Source organism: Megalops cyprinoides, chromosome 3 (assembly GCF_013368585.1).
Source record: "Megalops cyprinoides isolate fMegCyp1 chromosome 3, fMegCyp1.pri, whole genome shotgun sequence".
Classification (NCBI taxonomy): domain Eukaryota; kingdom Metazoa; phylum Chordata; class Actinopteri; order Elopiformes; family Megalopidae; genus Megalops; species Megalops cyprinoides.
This window is the reverse complement of record NC_050585.1, coordinates 19,724,190-19,745,904: the sequence shown is the minus strand read 5'-3', so window position 1 is coordinate 19,745,904 and position 21,715 is coordinate 19,724,190. Positions and strand designations below refer to the sequence as shown.

Genomic DNA, 21,715 nt, shown 5'->3' with positions numbered 1-21,715 from the left:
CCAACAAATTATACAGCTATATCAAATGCTATTGATAAAGAAGTGAAATAGACTCATAATGGTGTGGTTAATATGAAAATAAAACAAATTCTTTGCTCTCATTTCTTATAGATCTTTTCTGTGTATTTTCCCAGTTGTAGCTTATTGTCCAGCATGACTCAGATGTACTTTTACTCATCCACTACTTCAGTTTCCTGATTGGTCCAATGAGAGTCAGAAACTCCAGGGAAAATGTCAATCAATTGCCTTGTGCAATGTTTCAAAACTTGACTGCCTGTTTTGTGCAGGACTGTGCTTTTGTAGGGACTGTATCCTTTCAAAAGACTTAAGGCACTAGACTGATCGACAGCAACCATATCAACTGTTTTCAATCAGGCCTTACCTGGGCTGACTTCAGCCATATAATTGTAATAATATGTGAACATAATATGTGATTCAAACCCTGAAAATAATCCATTTAAGTAATCTGCTAAATGTTCCAGATTTCTTCCACATAGAAAATGCAAAGAGCATAGCAGCTATTTTAACTGAATTATTTGCAGAAACATTCAGCAATGTTTCAAAAAATGATTTACACAGTGACACTCCTCCGCGGCAGTAACTTGAAGCTACACAGTATTGATCAATTGAAACACTGTGGACCCTGAAACAGTGTTTGAAGATAAAAGGGGAATCCCTGTGAAAAGGATGAGCGATTTCTCTTCCAAGCCCTGATTTTGGAAAAAAGTTGTAGTGCACTGACAGCCTCCTTCTATGGAATTACAGGCAAATTTGCCCAGAAAAGCATGCAAAGTGATACATACAGTATGCAAATACTGTAGAATTCCCAAACAAATGATGACGCTGGTAACCTTGGTCCTATGAATGAGCTCAACAAGTCACACCCATGAGATCAGAATCCTATCTATGGGTCATTGCCAAGGATACCATACCAAATTAATCACACCCACTTACCCCCTTGCCCAAAGAGGCCTGTATGATGTCATGAACCCTGTTACGTACCAGGGGCCTCCTCCAGCTGCCCCCTGTGACATGCTTCTGCATGACAACAGCAGGTTGACCTCATTCCTAGAAGAAAGGTTATCCACGCACTCGTTCTGTTCTTTCTCAGTCAAATTGCCACACCCAGTAATGTCAGCAGGATCGCAGATGAGCCGTGAATATGCCAGACAGATTTCGTGCAAGTGCACCACCTTGTGAAGGCAGCAAAAACATCAGATTTGAAAGCTGGATTGTTAAGAAGGCCTGGAGCTGAAAATCTCTAATATAAAAGAGTCACACTGGCCTCTAGTGGCAATAAGTAGAAATTTACGTGGCTAAACTATAACAACTAAATATTACACGGTCCTCTAGCGAGAAATGTTGCTACATGCAGTCGAGCGTCATATTACTGTTTTTAACCTCATTTAACATACTAAATTTTATTATTATGAATTTCAGGTGAAATTCTACAATTTCTTGTAAGAGCTTGTCATAGCTCCACGAACCAGACCACTGAGACACGGATACGGATCGGTGACCACCCTTCACTGATTGGTTCATGTCTTACATTCGGGGAGCGTCTTTGCTTCGTTATTTGATATAAGGTCGTCGGGGGTGGGGTGGGAGGATAACTGGGCACCAAAACTGCCAACTCCATTTGGAAAAAATAAAGTGGTTCAGATAAGATATAGATACACCATTTGCCGAAACTTCCATACTAATCCAAGAAAATCAAGTAGGTCGCAATAACACTTATTTTCAACGGTAATCACATTTAAAATAGACAACGTGTATAAACTATTTTAGGTTGTTTGAGAGGACATCGCGATAGTTGTTGCCTTATTTCCCTGCCACACACTCCAAGACAGTAGGTGGCAGTATAACTGGACATGGGTGTGAGAGCCGGGAAGAGATGAACTGGTGAAACCGATGTATCCCAGCATACCCACGAAGAAGATCAAACGAGGATATAGCAAGGATTTTATTTCTGATAGGGTTTGTGGTTGGAAAGTGTACATTTGTTTGTGTAATGTGTAAATATGTGTAAATAGTTACATAGCTGCTTACAGCATACTTTCTTGCCTGTTGGAAAAAAGAAGAAAAGAATAAAACAGTCGGTGAGTATATTTATCTTCACGAGAGGTGTACCTTTTTTACTTTCATTTTCCTTTCTGATGTGGTACTAGGTTGGCTGTCTGGTCATTTAACTACCTATATAGTTAACTGTATAGCTAGTTGGTGTCAAATGTACTGTAATAATTGGCTGTGGCTTTATTCTTTCTCTGTTTCTGGGGTGACAGGATCATTTGAATTCAGTGTCATTTATGTATTGCTCCTATTCCTATGGTACTTTTTTAGCATTAATACGTGTTGTCAGAACGTGTGAGGGATTTAAGCAATGTCGTTATTACAGTGCACGAGTTGAACTGCACACAAAGTGCACAGTCTGACAGTACTTGGCATGTGTTTGTCACTGTTTCAGAGATGGAGGATGATGTTAAATGGTCATCGGCGTTAGAGGAGAAAATGTCTCACCTGGACCTTGAGTAAGTTGTGTCATGCACATGAGCGACATATGCCAGTTCGGATAAGTAGGCAGTCCTTTTGCTGTACTTGTCCTCCATGACCTTTGACCCTGCTTCCTATCTCTGTCAGTGAGCTGTCTTCTGTGAAGACCCACGAGCCGTCCTTCCTGTGGCACATGCCGACCATTTCCACCCCCTGGGGACCCACAACTAGCTTTCAGGCCGAGCAGCAGGGAGAAATGGTCACAACGGCCACAGATGACCAACAGTCGGAGCAGTCAGCGCAGGTATGATTGCGTTGGAGAGGAAGAAGGCAGCTATGGCAGCTGACAGGGAGATGCATGTGTGCGCAGGTGGTTGGTGATTTACCGGATTAACAATCATCCTTTTCCAGAGTGACATATACTGGTCACTTAAGTCATTCAGGTTCAGTCCCTTGCTCAAGGGTGCAACTGCAGTACCCCACCAGGGAATCAAACTGGCAACCTTTGGGTTGTGTGTGCTGCAGCTTATCGCTGCTCCAAATGCTACCAGTGGCAATCTGATTCAACCATTGCTCTTAAGGTGGGAGAAAAGTTGCATTGTTGCACCATGACAGTGAAAGTATCAGAGTGTTTTACAGCTTTCTGAACTCATTCTTTCGCTCCTGTTCAAGTCTCAGTTAGCCAGTTTCCCCTGGTATGTGTAAGGTTGGCAGGTATAAGCAGCTGAGCAAAGCAGACAGATGTGTGACCTCCTGTCTGACTGCTGTCTCCCATACAGACAGATCCCTGGACAACAGAATCAGCGGTCAACACCGAGCCAGACTGGGAATCCCTGATGGTACTGTGTCAGCTGTGTGCTCCTGTGCTAACACCGTGTGCTCCTGTGCTAACACTGACAGGCTCACATTGTCATCACTATATACAGACCTTATGTGCACAGCTACAGTAGTGAAGTTAGTGGAAATTTTTGGAAATAACCATAAGAAAATAAGTTGATTGTCACTTGACCAATCAGGATGCATATGAAGGCCATGAGTAAAATCTTTTTACTCTGGAAAGTAGTAAAAATGTCCTACAGTCAATGAAAAGTAATTTTAAAAAGTTCATTCTGATTTCTTTTATTAATGTCTCTATTAATTAAACTTACAAGATGCACAGTTATTATCAGCCATCTAGTCATCACAACTAGCTTGTTGGAAATATTTACTTGGACTGGAGGTAAAAGCAAGTGAATATCAATTTTAGCTTCACTAGCTTCCCAGCTAGCTGGAATAGACCAGTGGATGTGGCAGAAACACTGGCTAGCCTGTTTTTTTTTAAATCCTCTTGCATATGCACCACCTTGTTATTTCTTATTTAACCGTTGGCACTGTCTCGCCCCCTCTCTCCCGCTGTCTCTATGGACGTGTAGCGGACGGTGGAGGAGCACAGCACGCGCCTGGCCCTTCAGTACGAGGCCCTGCTCAAACAGCAGGAGGTTGATCAGGTGCAGCACGAAGGCCGAATCAAGATGCTGGAACTCAGGAGGGACGAGGGCATCCAGCAGCAGAAGGTCAGCCAGCGGCGGCCGTCTCGGGCTGAAAACACAGACATTCTATAGTCTGAGCAGATATTTGGCTCCTGCATCCCTTTTGTCCTCCGTACACCCTTGTCGTGGAGGCTCTCTGGCGTAACAGGAGGTTCTGGTGATTGACCTGTTGCGCTCTGGGTATTCCGTTTTAGACCGTTCCCTCTCATTATTAACAACAACCCATCCAATCTGAACGCTTGCATCTTGAGTGATGTTAGAGATGAAATGTTCAGTGTGAATCGCACAGAGCTGAATGTGTGGTCAGTGTGGACAATATCTATGCTATGTTTCTGTAGGTAATCCAGTAATTCATGTATGTAATGGACTATTCCAGGGATCTTGTGAGGTTAAACATTTAGGAAATTCTGAACACCCCTGCTCTTAAAAGAGTGGGTGTGCTGCATGCCACTTTTTAATGTGGGATATGGATCCTCTCCATCTCCTGGGCATGGCTGTTTGTTAGCAGGTAGATTAATGTTCACAGTTCATGAAGGCAGTCGTAAAGTTGTAAAGAAATTGTATCTGTGGAGCGTTAGGGCAGTTGGACTGACATTGCTGGATCTTCCCAGGCGCTGATCGACAAGATTGAGTCCCTGAGAGGAAAACTGAAGCTGAACTGCTCCAAGACCACGCGCAGGAACTTCAACAGCAAGAGGCTGGAGCTAACTGCAGAGAAGGAACGACTGCAGGAGGAGAAGAGCAAGTGAGGAAGAGAGGGGGAAGAGAGGGAGGAAGAGGGGGAGGAAGAGGGGAAGGAAGAGAGGGGGAAGAGAGGGAGGAAGAGGGGAGGAAGAGAGGGATGGAGAGAGGAAGGAAGAGAGGGAGGAAGAGGGGGGGAAGAGAGGGAGGATGAGAGGAGGAAGTGGGGGACAGATTAAATTAGATTAGGGAAGAAGTGGGACCATCTGGAGACAGATTAGAACAGGAGAGGGAAATGCAGACTGACAGAGGCAAGCAAGGTGCATGGCAGATGCAGAGGAAATGCATTGGAGAGATGCAGGGAAGCAGAGTGTGACTTGCTGTTGTTTCAGAATAGGTGAACTGGAGGTCCTCAGTTGGATGTGGGAGTCTATCAGTAGAGGGGGAAAAAAAATAACCAGAGATGGAGAGATAATAGACTAAGTTGTGGAAAAGGAGGCAGAGTGAGCAGAAGGGTTTTGGGATCCTGCCATGCCAGTTAGGGGAGAGTGCCTTTAGATAGCTAGTTAATTCCTAGCTGTAAGATGCATGATTAGTCCTGAAATACTGTGCAGTAACAACATGTCTCTGTCTGTGTCAGACTGGCGATGGACCTGGAGAGGACAGACAGAAAACTGGCATCGCTGATAGAGGAGCAGTCCCAGGAAAAGTAAGGCCTGCCTGTCAATCACCCATTGTCCCCACCAATTGAGTCTGTGTGTTTGCCTGTTTGAGTCTTTTCAGCTTTTGTGTATTTATCTGTGAAGTAGACACTCATAACTAGGAGATCTTCTTAAGCTCACAGTTGTGCATATTATCCATTAATTCACCTGGATAATTATTAGAACAGTTCAGTTTGCAGGACAGGATATCTCAACTGTTGCCATACAATAAAATGATAAGCAGAACCGTCCTTACCATCAGCCTTAAATAAATGAATAAATAAAATTACATTGCTTACACTTACTACTTATTACTTCCATAATATATGTATGTTGGTATTAAGAAATGAAGAAATGGATTGATTCAGGTTAGGTAATATACCTCTAATGAATACAGCAGCTATGCCCAGCCCCAGATTCAAGTTCCACTTTTAGTTTCCTAATCAGTCCAGTTCCCTTACCCAGTCTACTTCCCTTTGTACAGAGGCCCACTGTCCTGCATACCTTCTACCTATCCTTGCTCCAAACACACCTGATTGAATTTAGTGTGCATGCTCCTGATTAAATCAGGTGTGCTCAGCTAATCAAAAGTGCTACTGATGAGTTCAGTCAGGTAGGTAGAGCAGGGAAAGATGCAGAGCAGGGGGCCCTCAGGAGCAGGATTGAGAATCAGTGCCTTAGTCAGTCCTGTTCCCTAACCCAATCCATTTCCCTTAGTCAGTCCATTTTCCTTAGTCAGTCCAGTTCCCTAACCCAATCCATTTCCCTTAGTCAGTCCAGTTCCCTTAGTCAGTCCTGTTCCCTAACCCAATCCATTTCCCTTAGTCAGTCCAGTTCCCTTACCCAATCCATTTCCCTTAGTCAGTCCAGTTCCCTTACCCAATCCATTAGTCAGTCCATTACTGGTCCAATACTGGTCCAATGCTCTACCCAGTCCATTTGTGGGAGTGCTTTAGCTGTGTGTGTCTGTAAATAGGCAGACGTGGGAGCGTGAGCTGGCTGAGCTGCAGAAAGAGGTGGACAGACTGCATGGAGAAGCTGAGGAGGCCAACCAGGCCGCCCTGAGAGATGAGGTGAAGGATCAGTCTGTCCATCTGTCTGTCCGTATGTCCATGTTGTGTATCCTCAACTGTGATGGGTGTGTCTGCCTGTCTTTCCTGTCTGTTCACCTTGTGCATGTTCAAAAAGAATAATACTCATAGTATTTCTCAAACAGGATTTCCATATGCAGCGTGGGGAGTTACAGGGATGTGTGTACATTTGTTGCATCTGTGTGCAGATTTCAGCCTTGGAGATGCAGAGGGAAGTGACCATCTCTCAGGTGGAGGAGTGGATTGCTGAAGCCGAGCGGTATCTCAGCACGCTCAGGTACAAAATGTCTGTCTGTCTGTCCGTCTCTGTGTTCTACTTCCTGGGCCATTGTCGCGACAGGCAGTCCCTAGGTTATGCATCATCTGACAAGCATTTACATTTACAATATAAACTTCAGGTGCGAAAGCCACCTTAAAATGTGAAAATACATGCATATGAAAAATCAGAGATGCACAGCTTGTACGGAAACACCACCTTCTGTATTCATGCAATAGGAAGTAGAAAGACAGGGTGTAAGATGAGTGCACCATGCATTAGGGTGGTAGGGGTTACACCATATGAGTCGAGTAAAATCTGACTTACATAGTAAATTCCAGAACGTAACCCTTATGTAAGCCAGTGACCATCTGCATTCAGTTTTTTCCCCTTTTACCTGTCTCTGTGTTTTTCCTCTCCAAGAGCAAAGGTACATGAATCATAAATAATGCCGCTGCTTCTTCCACATCGTTGCCTATGAGCACTGGATATGCTGGAGGGATCAGTAACTTGCTGTTTTTGTTGACCCAGAATGTTCAGCCAGAGTTCAGCATCCTTGCCCTTTAAGATGTCGGCTCTCTGTTTGATGGTTGTAGGTTGGACGTGTCCCAGCAGCACCTGCAGCAGCGACTGGACTGGGAAAAGAACGTGGCTGTCGTCCACAGCAACCTGGGAAAGCTGCAGGTGAGGGAGGCGGAGCAAGGGGGTGGTCTGTGGGCGGGGTCAGGCCACTCTGTGTCTTCAGGCAGCTCCTCCTGTAGCTTCTGCCACATTTCATCATTTACACATTTATTTGTGTATTGTATATTTTCACATTTAGTTGCCGACAAATGTAGTCTCTTACCCATTTAGTGTATACTTTTGAGTTTTATGTAGTTGGACGTGTGCAGTTTGACTTGAACGCATGCGGTATGTGTTACACTTGGCATTACACTTGGAGTAGTGTAGTCCTTAGATTGTACATATAGCTTTGCACTTACATGTTAATCCAGGCATGCAGCTGTGATCTCAGCACTGTTTGGCACTGAGGCTTGTTCATGTGTGGTTAGTGGTGTCCTGTTTGTGCAACTTTTCAGGCCACTTTTCAGTACGCTTCATGCACTGTGTAATTCGCTGTGAATAAGAGCATCTGCTAATTGACAATAATTTACTGCCATGCTTACACATTTAGTGCCTTAGTAGGTACTTTTATCCAGAGTATCTTTCAAAGCAAAGCTACCAAAGTAACAGGAGTAACAGCACATACAGACCACACAGTGCCGTGATAACTGCTGCCGTTGTGAATGGGAAGTGTGTTTTTAATAAATGTGTGCTTTTTTTTTCAGCACCAGTTCAATGAGCAGCTTCAGCTGCTCCAGCGGGGCCATCATTTCGACAGCCTCCCCCCTGTTGCCCTGCCCCCACTGCCTCAGGTCCCGATGGTCAGTGTGTCCCATGGGCACAGCTTAGTTACCTTTACTATAACTATTATTACTTAACTATATATTTCAACAAACAAACAAACTATTTGGAGTATCAGCAGGTAAGCACCCGTGGTTACAGTCGTAGAAACATTCATCGATAGCCCGAGTGATTACCGGAGTGATTGACTGGGTAATTCTCTCTCTCTCCTTGCAGCTTGAGCTGCTACTAGGCCCAATGATGAACCCCCAAACTCGTCCTTTTGTGCCCATGCAAGTGGCCTCTCAGCCACCTCCTGTCTCCATGGCGATGCCCTTACCGCCCCAGCACCACCCCCCCCAGACTGGATTGCTGTCTGGTCCCCCGAGAGGGCCCACCCAGACTGTGGCCCCTTCCCCACAGCATGTGCCGGTGTCTGCCCCCCACCCTGCCCCTGCCAGCAAGCCAACCCCCACTCCTGCTCCCCAAGTGCCAGCTAACCTGGCCCCCCGGGCGCAGCCCACTCCACCCCCTGCCTCTAATCCTGTCCCCTCGAGCTCTGCCCAGCCGGCTGGCAAGCTGGACAAACTGCTGGATAAGCTAGGAGCCCGATTCCCACAATGCAGCAGGTACTGCGGTGCGTCACCTCTCTCACGTGGAAAAAGCCTCATTCACAGAGTAGAAATATCACCTGAAATTTACCTGGTTCACGGTTTCCACAGACAGTGACCCAGTGGACAGTGTTTTGCCCAATCCAAATACAACTGTAGCTTCGAGCCAAGAATCCGAATACAGCTGTAGGTTCAAGCCAGAATCCAGACAGTTCAAGCAGACTTAGGCAGTGTTGTTATATGCAGAGGACCAGGAGGCGGAGGGTGATTTTTTTTTTTTTTTTGGTTCCCATACTGTGGTCCTAGGGCCTCCTTCAGCAAGTGAGTGTGAAAAAAAACATCAAGTAAGAACTGGACTAATGCTGTGATTAAAATTGCTATTGCTGGGTCCTGTGAAACATGGAAATGGCTATTTCAGCATTTACCAGCGTGGAGGAGCTCCTGAGCAGGGAGTGTTTAGGTTATCCCTGTCATCTCAGCAGTAGCATGAAACCAATGTATGATTGGCTGGAAACAAAAGCCGTCCATCACATTCCTCCCAAGTCGTAAAAACATATTTCAGATGAGTATATGGATAATGAAAACATCTAATGGTTGTCAGCACAGTAAATGAATCCGCTGTTCGCATTTTAATAGCTTTTTTACTGTTGTCTGTTAATAATGGTGCTGGTAAGTTCTGGCTCCTGGTGTGAGTCAGACTGGCAACCCATGGACTGGAAGGTGGTTTCCCTCTCTATGCAGGAGCCAGCTGATCTCAGTGCTGCAGCAGATAAAGACGTCCCGGTCGGGCACCATGGCCGGCCTGTCCATAGAAGAGCTCACACAGCAGGTGGGACAGAGACTGGCACAAATGGAAAGACCGGTAAGACACGTGCGCATGCGCACGCTCACACGCACACGCTCACACGCACGCTGACACACAGGCACACACGCTCACACACACACGCTCACACGCACGCTCACACACAGGCACGCACGCTCACACACACGCTCACACACACACGCTCACACACACACGCTCACACACAGGCACACACGCTCACACACAGGCACGCACGCTCACACATGCTCACACACACACGCTCACACACACGCTCACACACACGCTCACACACAGGCACACACGCTCACACACAGGCACGCACGCTCACACACACACGCTCACACACACGCTCACACACAGGCACACACGCTCACACACAGGCACGCACGCTCACACATGCTCACACACACGCTCACACACACGCTCACACACAGGCACGCACGCTCACACATGCTCACACACACGCTCACACACACGCTCACACACAGGCACGCACGCTCACACACAGGCACGCTCACACACACGCTCACACACACGCTCACACACAGGCACACGCACACACGCTCACACACACGCTCACACACAGGCAAACACGCACACGCACGCTCACACACAGGCACGCACGCTCACACATGCTCACACACACGCTCACACACACGCTCACACACACGCTCACACACAGGCAAACACGCACACGCACGCTCACACACAGGCACACATGCTCACACACACGCTCACACACAGGCACGCACGCTCACACACGCTCACACACACGCTCACACACACGCTCACACACAGGCAAACACGCACACGCACGCTCACACACAGGCACACACGCTCACACACACGCTCACACACAGGCACGCACGCTCACACATGCTCACACACACGCTCACACACACGCTCACACACAGGCACACACGCTCACACATGCTCACACACACGCTCACACACACACTCACACACACGCTCACACACAGGCACGCACGCTCACACATGCTCACACACACGCTCACACACGCGCTCACACACACACTCACACACACGCTCACACACAGGCACGCACGCTCACACATGCTCACACACACGCTCACACACGCGCTCACACACAGGCACACACGCTCACACACACGCTCACACACAGGCACGCACGCTCACACATGCTCACACACACGCTCACACACACGCTCACACGCTCACACACACGCTCACACACAGGCACGCACGCTCACACATGCTCACACACACGCTCACACACACGCTCACACATGCTCACACACACGCTCACACACACGCTCACACACACGCTCACACACACGCTCACACGCACGCTCACACACACGCTCACACACAGGCACGCACGCTCACACATGCTCACACACACGCTCACACACACGCTCACACACACGCTCACACATGCTCACACACGCGCTCACACACAGGCACACGCGCGCACACACACGCTCACACACACGCTCACACACAGGCACGCACGCTCACACATGCTCACACACGCGCTCACACACAGGCACACGCGCTCACACACAGGCACACGCGCGCACACACACGCTCACACACACGCTCACACACAGGCACACACGCTCACACACAGGCACACGCTCACACACAGGCACACGCTCACACACACGCTCACACACAGGCACACACGCTCACACACAGGCACACACGCTCACACAGACAAACATGACACACAATCAAATTCTAGTACTGTTAAATAAAACTCAGACAGGCAAGAACTGCAATCACAGCACAGATCACAAGCATTGTTTGTGTTGATGTCTCTATGCTGTCTCTCCATTTGGGATTCGGAAAAGCTAAGCATGTCACTTACATGTAGTGGGCAGATTTGGATTTTTGTTTGTGTGTTTCTCTCTCGTAGTCTCCACCATTGGGCCCAGTTCCACCGCCCTCAGCAGCCAGGAACTTTCCTAGCATGGCACCCCAGGGTCAGCGCACCACACTTCCACCCCAGGGGCCACCCGTTGCCCAGGTCTTCCAAACTAGGCCTTCACAGGTACAAACTCTCCATTGCCTCCTTCTGGGCCTGTGTCACTATGCAAATACATTTTTGTATGTCATTTTTCACTATCATCTCATTTATTTTCTTATCTCAACATTTTTCTTGATCAAATATTAGTTTTACACAACACACATCCTGGGCCGCTCTAAATTCTGCTTCTCCTTGTGAATATACTATAGATGCAGTCCTCTGATATGCAGTATCTTTATCTTCCTCTCCCTCTCTCCATCCCTCTCAATCTCTCCCTCGCTCTCTGTCTCACTCTCTTTCTCTCTGTCTCCCTCTCCCTCCATTCCTCTTTGCCTCTCTCCATCCTTCACTCCCTCTTTGTCTGTCTCTCCTTCTCCCCCACTCTATCTCCCTTGTACCTTCTTCTCTCTCTCTCTCCCTCTCTTTCTCTCCTCCTTCCTCCCTGTCTCTCTCCCTCTCTTCCTGTCTGCAGACCGCAGCCTCCAGCAGCCGTAAGATGTGCCTGATGTGTCAGAACAGCGTGGAGGCTGGCAGCCAGCATGACATGAGCTGCTCTCACGTCGTACACAAAGAGGTGAGAGCGCTGGCGTGGACGCCGACATCACCAGCTATCCTCAGATGGGAGTGCTGTCGTTAATACTGCACTCACACTGCTTCTGACATGGATAAGCTGACTGAACTTTCTGAAGCAGTACTCTAATTGTCAACATTAATGACTGCTGATTACTGTATTATGTGATGCAGGTCACTTAATTCATCTTTAAGTAGCAGAATGAACAGGATAAGTGTTCAATCTACGTGCTCTTTTCTATCATTCAAGATCTTGAGAAGCCACTCCCACGTGGCTTGGCAATTAAGGCAGTCGCTTTGAGTGAAAACTGAGCTCAGGGGCCAATCTTTGATGATGTCACAGAGTAACACCTGCCTTCCAATGAGCACCCACTCTGCTGTAGTGTGCTGTGTGGCTTGCAGTGTGAAAAATAGCCAATGGCTGTGTGAAAGTTTATCTGAGGACATTACATTACGTCACTGAGGATTGCAGTCATCTTAGCTGAGCACTCCTGTGCAAGAGTAGTGGTTGTTCAAAAGTGCATATTTTGAATATAATGACATGTTTGTATACTGACACCTGCCTGGTTGTTTCAGTGCATCAGTGTTTGGCTGCAGTCCAGTAAGAACAATTCCTGTCCATTCTGTCCATCCAAGTAACCGCTGAGGAGGAAGAGCTTGATAAAGGAAGACACAGAGGGAATGACAGTATCTCTTTTCCATCCGGAATAGAGCCTTTCCTAATTATTTCTTATTATAAGTGAGATAGGGATTGTAATAGATTGTAAGACCCCAAAAGGGGTTAAATGGTGCTATTTTGGCAGTTGTACTGTTTTTGGTAACTAATCATTAATAATAACTTTGTATAGTTCAATTTGTTCTGAGCATGTGAAGTTATCTGTGAAATAAAATAAAATAAAATAAATAAAAATAAATAAAATAAAATTCTCTTTACAGAACTCGACATCTTGGGTAGTGTCCTTGGGTTTTACAGTCTTGCTTATACGTAGATCCACCTGTTCAGGAGTCACTGAAAGGTTGAGCCCATGTGGTCAGTGTTTCATGAGAACATATCCAGGAAGATGGCAGGTGGCCGTTGCTTATGTTCCTCAATTCAGAAACGGGTTGCTGGAAGTTTGTGTCATCTTAAAAGACAAAGGCTAGGAGAAGAGGCTGAAGAGATGTTTTTTTAAAACTGGATTTAAATACTGGGTATTATTCCTGCACATGATAAGGCAAATGTCTTAATTTGCTGGACACATTTGCTGGCCATGCTGGCTGCCATAGAAGTCAGAGACTAATATAAAACCAGGATCTGTAACCTCTCACCATCCACACACCGCCTGTCCTTTATCCACGGGGCTTCCTAGAACATGAAGTAAAAATTCTTGTTTTGTTTGAGTTTAGTTACAAAATGTAACACATTACATTTCATGAGTTAATTAGGCATTCTGCTAGTATCTCCCCATTTCATCTGGTTTCCTCTCGACCTGGAGTGGAAAGTCTGTATTCTGTGTGGGACACCAATCTGAGATCATGACAAAGGCAAGGGAATGCTAGAGTGGCATTTAAGATCCAGGAGACAGGCTGTATTAAATTATTTATTAACTGACTGATCATTTACAGTTACAGATGACTACTGTAATTAGGCTCTTCATTATTTCGTCTGGAGGCCTAAATCAGTTAGACTGACATCCTGAGCATTTTCTTGCTTATTGAAAAGTCAGTTAAACACAAGACTCCAGATTTCTTAACTGATTCCTTCTGGTGTACATTCATGCAGGTCTGTACCTATAAAATTAACCGTATTTGTACTCAGAGGAATGTGTGGACACCTCACACCTCAACCTTCCCAAGAGAACAACTGCTGATTCAAGATTCTAGGTGGAGTAAATATTTTTTAACATGTATCCAGCATTCAGATATAATAGTCTTGACACAATATCAGCCACAATATCACCAGATCAAATCTATTTTTTTTGTATTCATATTTTTCATAAGGTATTTACCCTTACATGTATATAAGGTGCTTTTTTGCATTTTAATCTTAAGTTAACACTTCTTTGTATGAGCTGGCGAGGACATGTTTTATATAAACGGCTAAATTCACCTGTCCCCAGTCCCTCCAAGGTAGCCTCATACTGTGTATGGACATACACAGAGGCACACTAACCAAGCACTAAGCAACCATCTCTGTCTACCTTTGGCCAAAATCCAGTTCCTCTCCAGACCTGCCATCACTACTGTTAGCGTTCACAAATCAGCAGGGTGAACGTATAGCCTCAATCCTATGGAATCTGAGTGCAGCGGATTCTGGTTCCTCCAGTAACTATTCGGTTAACTTCACTCAACGCACATATGAACATCACTGAAATTCGTAGTAGTGAGAGAACGGACAAGAGCCCCGGAACAGCACCCAGCAAAAATCTACTCCGAGTACGTTCTCGCCTCGTCTCCTGTCGATTTCATTTTGCAGTGTCAAGACACGACGGCAGATCTGGCACGCGGGGATATCCGTTTTCGCCGACTCCTCTTGGTGCTCCGTTCTGTTTGAGGGAGATGCTGTCTGCAGAATTGCTGCCCCCTAGTGGTCAGAGGTAGCAGATGCAGCACTCCTGAAGGAGCGCATGACACAGAGGAGCAGAGCGACGATTGCACAGATGCTGACCATGACATAGGCAGCGATCTTGAGGGCGGACTCCTCCGCTTTGGCGTTGTACCCGCAGTCCTCCAGGCTGACCCCATGGTACGGCCCCTCCACAAATGCCCTGCGGAGCTCGTCGTGCGCTGGAAGAGGGCAGCAGCCGTGGGGGTGGGAAGTTAGCGGGAGACACGGGCTGACAGGAGAGCTCTTAGAAGCATACACCATTAAATGCAAATATAATTCTAATGCACGCACACACTACACAGCCTTCCTTTTATGTGTGCTCTCATCTGTTCTGGAACTGCCTTTTCTTCCTGTCTCCCCCTGTTTCCTCACTGTTTACAACCCCATACCTCTCTCACATGTGTACCCACTTTCCCTGGGCAACCTAACAGTTTAAATCAGATTTACTGCTTTATTATGTACAAACATAAGGTTTGTTTTTCTAAAGCATCTAAATAACGAATGCACAATAAACCCCTGTCACCCCACTGCCGTGCTCACCATGGCAACTGCTGATGGCGAATCCGATGCGTCGGTGCTGGCGGTCAAACACTACATAGAACCCCTCCATGGCGATGGCCCCCATGACGGTGCCGGTGTCAGACTCAGAGATGGCGAACTTGTAGCAGTCGTCACCTGCCGATGCCACTTTCTCCACCAGCCTCAGGTACTGCTGCTCGGTGTCACAGAGAGGGGAGTTACTGCAAACCTGGCACTCACTTTGTCTTTACCTGCTTTTGTGTTGCAGAGTTTTCAGGTTGTTGCTAGGCTGTTCTGTATTTGGGGCTGAGGTTTTAGGTTGTTCGGCTGTGCTGTACCTGGGGCAGGATTGAGATGCGGAAGGACTGGTTTTTGTTTTCGCTCATGAGGTAGAGAGAGATGACAGGAAAGATGGGCCAGGGTGTGGTGCCGGTCGGCCAGCAGACCAGCTTCTCCCCCACCCAGAAACCAGACGGGAACTTCTGCGTCTGAAAGGGAGAGAGAGAAAAAGAGAGAGTGATCAGGGAAGAGAGAGAAAGCGGGGAGGAGAGAGAGATAGAGGTAGCAGGGAAGAGAGGGAGAGAAAGCGAGACAGAGAGAAGGCAGGGGGTGAATGAAGATTGTGAAGATGTACAGGAATGAGAGAAGAGTTGAGAAGCAGAGAGGAGAAGGAAAGGATGAGGGAGGGGATGAAAGGGAGAAAGAGGTTGCTGATGCAGTTGTGGGATGGCTCATCATCGATAACAAAGAGAAGAGCTGGGAGGAGGAGAGAAGAATGGAGAGACATTGGCAGAGGCAGAGGAGGGACTCACAGAGGAGACGTCTTTGATGCTGTTGACCACAGCCTGGAAGACCTTACGAGGGATTCGGAGGTTGGTGGTGCCGCTGTCCACGATACTTTTATCATTATTATACTGAAACAAAGAACAACCGTAGACGAGGGATCAGGGAAGGGCAAGGGCAGAGTATGACAACAGGAAAAAACAGGAAAGTGATAAAGGTCAATTGTGGAGATGCCTGGTAACTGCACTCATACAGGCATGTTTACAGCTCTGAGGGAGACGCATAGTCACTCACCTCCTTGCAGTCCATACCGAGGTCCTGTCCATTCACATCAATGCGCACAATGATGACCTCGTAGTACCACTCCCGGCGGACAGGGGTGTACCAAAACTCCCCAACAAACAGGGAAGGGTCCACCCCTCCAAGGATCTGATAACACATGAGCAAAGTGCTAAGCACTAGGCATGAATCCCTCCTACAAACTTCTGTATTGTACTGTCCCATCTTTCCATCATTCATTTCCACTTTCTTAGATCACCTCCTCTGTCTTTAACTCCTTCCTCCTTCCCTTCATTCCCATTCCCATTCCCATCTGAATTGTGATGCAGGGAGGGTTTGAGTCCCTTGGTAGCTGTCATATTGAGTCCCTTGGTAGCTGTCATATTTGAGATGGACAGATGTTTATTTGAAGGTAGCAGTATGGCATGGTGGTCAAGGACAGGGTTTTGTAACCCCAAGAGTGCTGGTTCAGTTCCCAGGTAGGGCACTGCTGTTGTTCCCCTGAATAACAGACTTGCCATGAATAACTTAAGTAAATATCCAGCAGTATACATGGATGATGCGTAAAACTGCAAGTTGCTGAGGATAAGATAATCATAAGTACACTAATATAGAGTAATAGACTTCAGTCCTCAGTCCAGTGTTCTGTTCTGCCCCAAGCTTCTTGGACCTACTTCCTCTTCCTGTCTGTGCCTTCCAGCTCTTACCCTTACCAACGGCTCACACCTGTCCCCATTCAGTCCTCTGTTCCCTCCCTTCCCCCAATTCCCACTCTTCCCATCTTACTCTGCCTGCCCCCCCTAGTCTCCTCTCTCACCATGCTTCCCCCTATGGCTGCACTGCCCCGGGTGGAGTTCTGGCTGTAGGCAGTGCCACACAGCTCCAGGGAAAACAGGTTGGGCACGCCTATCTGCCGCACCACAGTGTCGAAGAAGGGCTCCAGGGTCTCATCAGGCTACAGGCACAAGGGGGGGGCAAATAATTAATTTGTTGATATGCTTCAGCAGATACTGTATGTAGTTATGTAAACAGGTGTGGTGAGAACCATGAGCAATACAGTGAGAAATGCTGTGTGTGGGTTTAGATAAAGATGTGTGCTAAATAAATTAATCCTTTAATTTTGTGTTATATTTCTTGGTTTTCCTGTGAATGGTTCCCCAGAACCCTGATTTTATTCAGGGTACAAAAGCTGTAGCTTTCAGCTGGGAAGTTGAGTAATGACTGAGGCATAGACTAACACTGGCCAGATCAGCAATGCACCAAACAAGCATGGGGTGCACTCTAATGACACCCTATTTGCACCCTGCAAGTGCATGATGTAACAGATGCTCTTGATAAGGGGCGGGTGCTAAGCGCTAAGCTAACGGTGCAATCTCGTCATTACTCGCGCGATCTGGGCGTACGCCAGCCCCAGGATGCCCTCCCAGTTTGACCCGCTGATGAAGAAGCGCTCGGAGTACGTGATGGCAGCAATGTTGACTCGCAGAGAGACGTTACGGATCTGGGGCAAGGAGACCAGCTCTGTGCCCAGCTGGCCCTCCCAGCGCCCCTGCAGGTACGGAACATGCACCCTCTGGCTAAGGTCTCGGTACGAACTGGAGCTAAGGGGCAAACACAGGGGTTAGGAAAGGTATTTTAACCATCAAATATGGATGGTGACCATTAGATTAATTAGCATTACTCCTTTTGGCAATTGTTGCTTGGTATTGGGAGCAGCAGAGTGATGCAGTGGTAAGGAGCAGGGCTCATATCCCAAACACTGCTGGTCAAATTCCCAAGTGGGGTCACTGCTGTTGTACTCTTGGGGAAGGCACTACACCCAAACTGCCTCAGGTAAATACCCAGCTGTACAAATGGATAACGTAAACACTTTAAGCTATGTAAGTTGCTTGATTGAAACAATCTGTCATCTTAAACTGGATAACTACTTTTAGTAGTGCTATTTTTAACAATATAATATGCAAAGGATGGCCTTTATTCATATACAGGGCTTTGTCCATGCAAACCCTCTCATATTGTTAAGTACACCCTTTCTGTACCAGGTCCTGTATGAACAACCTGTTAAGTTTGCTTTTATGGGTATAAGCATGTTTTCTTCTACATAAAGCTCAGTGAAACTCTTGCTTCCTTTCTCCTCAGGAACACCAGGACATTTTCCTTAATGCTTAATGGCTGTTTATATGAAACAGCCATTAAGCCCTAGAATACAATAAAAATATCACACCTTCTAAATCTGTAACTTATTAGACTTTGTCTTGTGTATGTGACTCTGACAACAATGCCAAATATTGCTTGGATGATCACAGCACTCAGTAACAGCTGTCACAATGCACTGGTCGTATTTCATAATGCAAACAGCAGGTACTTAAGCATCAAGTTGCCACCTGTGCCATACCCAGTGAGATCAGGCAGTAGGTACCTGTACCTGCAACTAAGCATGACTCCAAAACACCTACAGTTTCATCACAGCTTTGACTGAGGAACTTTCCATATAAGATAACAGAGGTGAATTACTGCCAGTCAACACCACTAACATCAGTCACTTTAATGGTATCTGAACCAGCTGGGGTAGTATCATTCTTGCCCACACTTCAAGTGTCTTGATTTATCGCAGAAGGTTTGAATTGTGTGCTGTGAGTAAAGTGTCTGTAAAGTGTGTGTCGGATGTCCTCACAGCGAGCGGTGGTAGTATCTTTGAATGAAGGGATGAGCCACTGCTCCCACTGCAAGGTTGCTGCTGCCAGTGTCCACCAGGAAGTTCAACTGGAGAATAAAAACTGACTGTTATACTTAACCCCAACACCCTCATACACAAGTAATGTGCAGCAATGTATGCTTTGATACATTGATACATACAGCAATTGTGGAAAAAATAACAGCCTCTGTCACAGCCTGACATAATACATAGAACCCCTTTGCTGTACTTTTATTAAACGATTCAAGTACAAATCACCACAAAAACACAACAAAGAGACACCAGATCATGCAACGACCTTGTGTGGTGTTGGGTTTTAGCAGTTAGTTTGACAGCACCAGAAATGGAGATGGACTTCATCTCCTGGGGAACTGGGGACATTTTATTGGAACATTTCATTCCCTTCCAGTAAAAAAGCCACCTGCAGGTGCCCTTAATTGTGTTGCCTACTACTAAAAGAACATGGAACTTGGGGCTCTCCATGGTGCTCCATCTGTTCAGGTGAGATGGGTGCAGTCCAAAGTGCTGAAACACCTTCAATCTATACCACACTGTACCCTTGCAACGTTTCTCCTAGCCCTGTATTTCGTAGGGTTTTCCTTTCCATGTTTTAACAAGTTGTGCACATCAAGGAGCAGTGACAGACACGGGGTTTTACAAAGATATTCGACGAATTTTTCCATAGCATGTGTGTCATGCTGAAGTACTACTGTAAGTGCCATAACACAAGTATAGACTGGTGCAGACTGATATGCTGCAAGAAGGTATACAGAGAAGCTATTGTTGGCTAACGTGTCTGAAGGCAGGGGTCATCTCAGTCCAGTACACAGCTTGTGGAGCTTACCTTTTGCGGCGGACTCCCCACGGCCATCTCCATGTAGTAACCCTGTCCAGATTTTCCGCGCAGGTTGTCAACAATAGCAAAATCAATACCACGCGCTTCTCTGCGTCCTCTTGCCGCTTTGGTGGAGTCCTGCCGGTACAAGTGCAGTGGCCGTTGAGAGGGCAAACCCAACATCAGAGGAACACGGATGGTCAGTGGAACGTAGCGGTCCTGTTCGCTGTTAGTGGCACCGGAGTTAATCTCCGGGAAGAGGCCAGACCACGTCCATAAGAACAACGACCAGCGAACGCAAGAAGCCAGCATTTTAAAAACGGTTTCAGTGCGGATGCATTTGTCGTTGCATGAACATGTTCCTAATTCTTGATTTTCATGGCGTTTTGTTGCTATAGAATGTTTTGCGGGTAAGACAGAAAATACAATGTCGATGCCTGTCTTTAGACTTTTGCTGTCACCTTTATCGTCTCCCCGCTTCAACTGTAAGCCTCTTGTATCCTCTTTTACGTCATTTTATCTGATTAAGGCACCAGAACCTTTGTGAGACAACACATGTTTCAGGGGGAACTCGTTATCAAGTGCCGTGCTTTGTCGGGGTGTGGTAGGGAATATTACGGCACGGTTTTTCAGCGATAACCATATGGGTAGTATTCATTTGGCTAGTCCCTGATAAATTTGCGAGATAATCTGGGCAACTTTGTTGGTTGTATGTCTTCCTATTGATCTCATTACGAGCGGCAGAGGTAGTTTTTCCAGATACGTATGGACCGTTGTTTAGATTTGTGAGTTGGTTAGTATGACTGTTTGCCTGCCTCAAACATTAAATGTTTACAAATATAAACTCTTAAATCTATGCTTGGTATCCATAAAGCACGGACATGGTCAGCTGGTTGTATTGTACTGATGTTTTTCTTTCTTGAACGCACACCGGAAATAACAGGAAATGCGCCCGTAGAAAGTTTGTTATATTTTGATTCATTGCATTAGATTTCCTGCGGTTTATAGCAAGTAACCTAAATCTGGACCGTTCCGTCTAGCTCGTATTTCCTTTTTCAAAGCAGACCTTTGAAGAGATAGAGTAGAAAACAGGCAATAAAAGAATAAAAATACTTCTAAAATCACAGGTGACGCTAATGGCTATTCGGAACAGGAAGATAATATAGTTAGGTGTAACCTACACTTTCCAACATTAATAATCGAATGTGACAGGGTAGGTCTTGTAGAGCTACATTTCTTTTGTGCCTCGCCGCCTTTGCCCAGACATTTTGCAGTCACGCGGTCAAATCAGGGACCGACTGTCCACCATAATCGGTTAGCGACACATCACGCGCGCACCGCGACCCGACCTCCTGACAAGTGTGTACTTCTGATGTTCCGCTTAAGCCCCCTATCCATATCATTCTCGGAAATATTCTCGCCCGTTGAATAGGTTTGGAAGGCTTTGTTTCTACCGCAAAACGTTTTTAAAGATGTTCCTTATTTTTAGATTTAGCGGGGATCCAGTGCTCAGCTCAATATCCTGTGCACTCCCCCTTTCATTTTTGAAGTTCTCATGTTCTCGTGTCAGAAGTATCCTTTGTTAAGGATAAGTTAACTCAAGTTTGGCCATTTTTAATCTTGATGTTTTACTTTTCGTCTTTTTTAAAAATCTTTTCATCATACTATAACTCGTAGTGCCTGACAATGTGCAGTGATAATTTATTCAAAAAAGATTCTTAATCTGAGTGGGATTTCCTGGAAATGAAAAATTACTTAAAACAGGCAGTAATTATAGTAGCCTAATAAAGCTAAATTTCATTTTGAAAGGCCTGTGCTTTGAGCTGACCATGTGGACATAAGACAGTCTGATTTATACAGAATAAGCTTCTGAG

At 46.3% G+C, this 21,715-nt stretch overlaps 2 protein-coding genes across 2 annotated transcripts; one reads left to right on the top strand and one right to left on the bottom strand.

Moving 5' to 3' along the window:
• The first annotated feature begins 1,939 nt into the window (after window positions 1-1,939).
• Window positions 1,940-12,847, top strand: rnf214 (ring finger protein 214). The gene is made up of 16 exons (XM_036525206.1): window positions 1,940-2,099; window positions 2,465-2,528; window positions 2,638-2,794; window positions 3,270-3,329; window positions 3,903-4,043; window positions 4,631-4,764; window positions 5,341-5,409; window positions 6,378-6,474; window positions 6,681-6,769; window positions 7,345-7,432; window positions 8,074-8,169; window positions 8,366-8,757; window positions 9,481-9,601; window positions 11,463-11,597; window positions 12,046-12,147; window positions 12,720-12,847. The coding sequence occupies exons 2-16, from the start codon at window positions 2,467-2,469 to the stop codon at window positions 12,780-12,782; spliced, it is 1,806 nt and encodes a 601-aa protein (XP_036381099.1). The 5' UTR covers window positions 1,940-2,099; window positions 2,465-2,466; the 3' UTR covers window positions 12,783-12,847.
• Window positions 12,848-13,468: 621 nt separating this feature from the next.
• Window positions 13,469-21,344, bottom strand: LOC118775628 (beta-secretase 1-like). Its single transcript, XM_036525636.1, has 9 exons — window positions 19,851-21,344; window positions 18,986-19,074; window positions 17,696-17,912; window positions 17,129-17,266; window positions 16,327-16,461; window positions 16,062-16,163; window positions 15,588-15,737; window positions 15,271-15,442; window positions 13,469-14,909 (listed from the first exon to the last, which is right to left on the bottom strand). Exons 1-9 carry the CDS (start codon window positions 20,151-20,153, stop codon window positions 14,707-14,709), a joined length of 1,509 nt encoding a protein of 502 aa, XP_036381529.1. The 5' UTR covers window positions 20,154-21,344; the 3' UTR covers window positions 13,469-14,706.
• Window positions 21,345-21,715: the final 371 nt, after the last annotated feature.

Coding starts and splice junctions, on each gene's coding strand:
- rnf214 (XM_036525206.1), top strand. CDS start 2,467: ATGGAGGATGATGTTAAATGGTCATCGGCGTTAGAGGAGAAAATGTCT. Junction 8,758..9,480: donor CGATTCCCACAATGCAGCAG/GTACTGCGGTGC, acceptor CTCTCTATGCAG/GAGCCAGCTGATCTCAGTGC. Junction 11,598..12,045: donor TCCAAACTAGGCCTTCACAG/GTACAAACTCTC, acceptor TCCTGTCTGCAG/ACCGCAGCCTCCAGCAGCCG.
- LOC118775628 (XM_036525636.1), bottom strand. CDS start 20,153: ATGCTGGCTTCTTGCGTTCGCTGGTCGTTGTTCTTATGGACGTGGTCT. Junction 17,267..17,695: donor CGTACGCCCAGATCGCGCGA/GTAATGACGAGA, acceptor TTGTGCCTGTAG/CCTGATGAGACCCTGGAGCC. Junction 15,443..15,587: donor GCATCTCAATCCTGCCCCAG/GTACAGCACAGC, acceptor GACACCGAGCAG/CAGTACCTGAGGCTGGTGGA.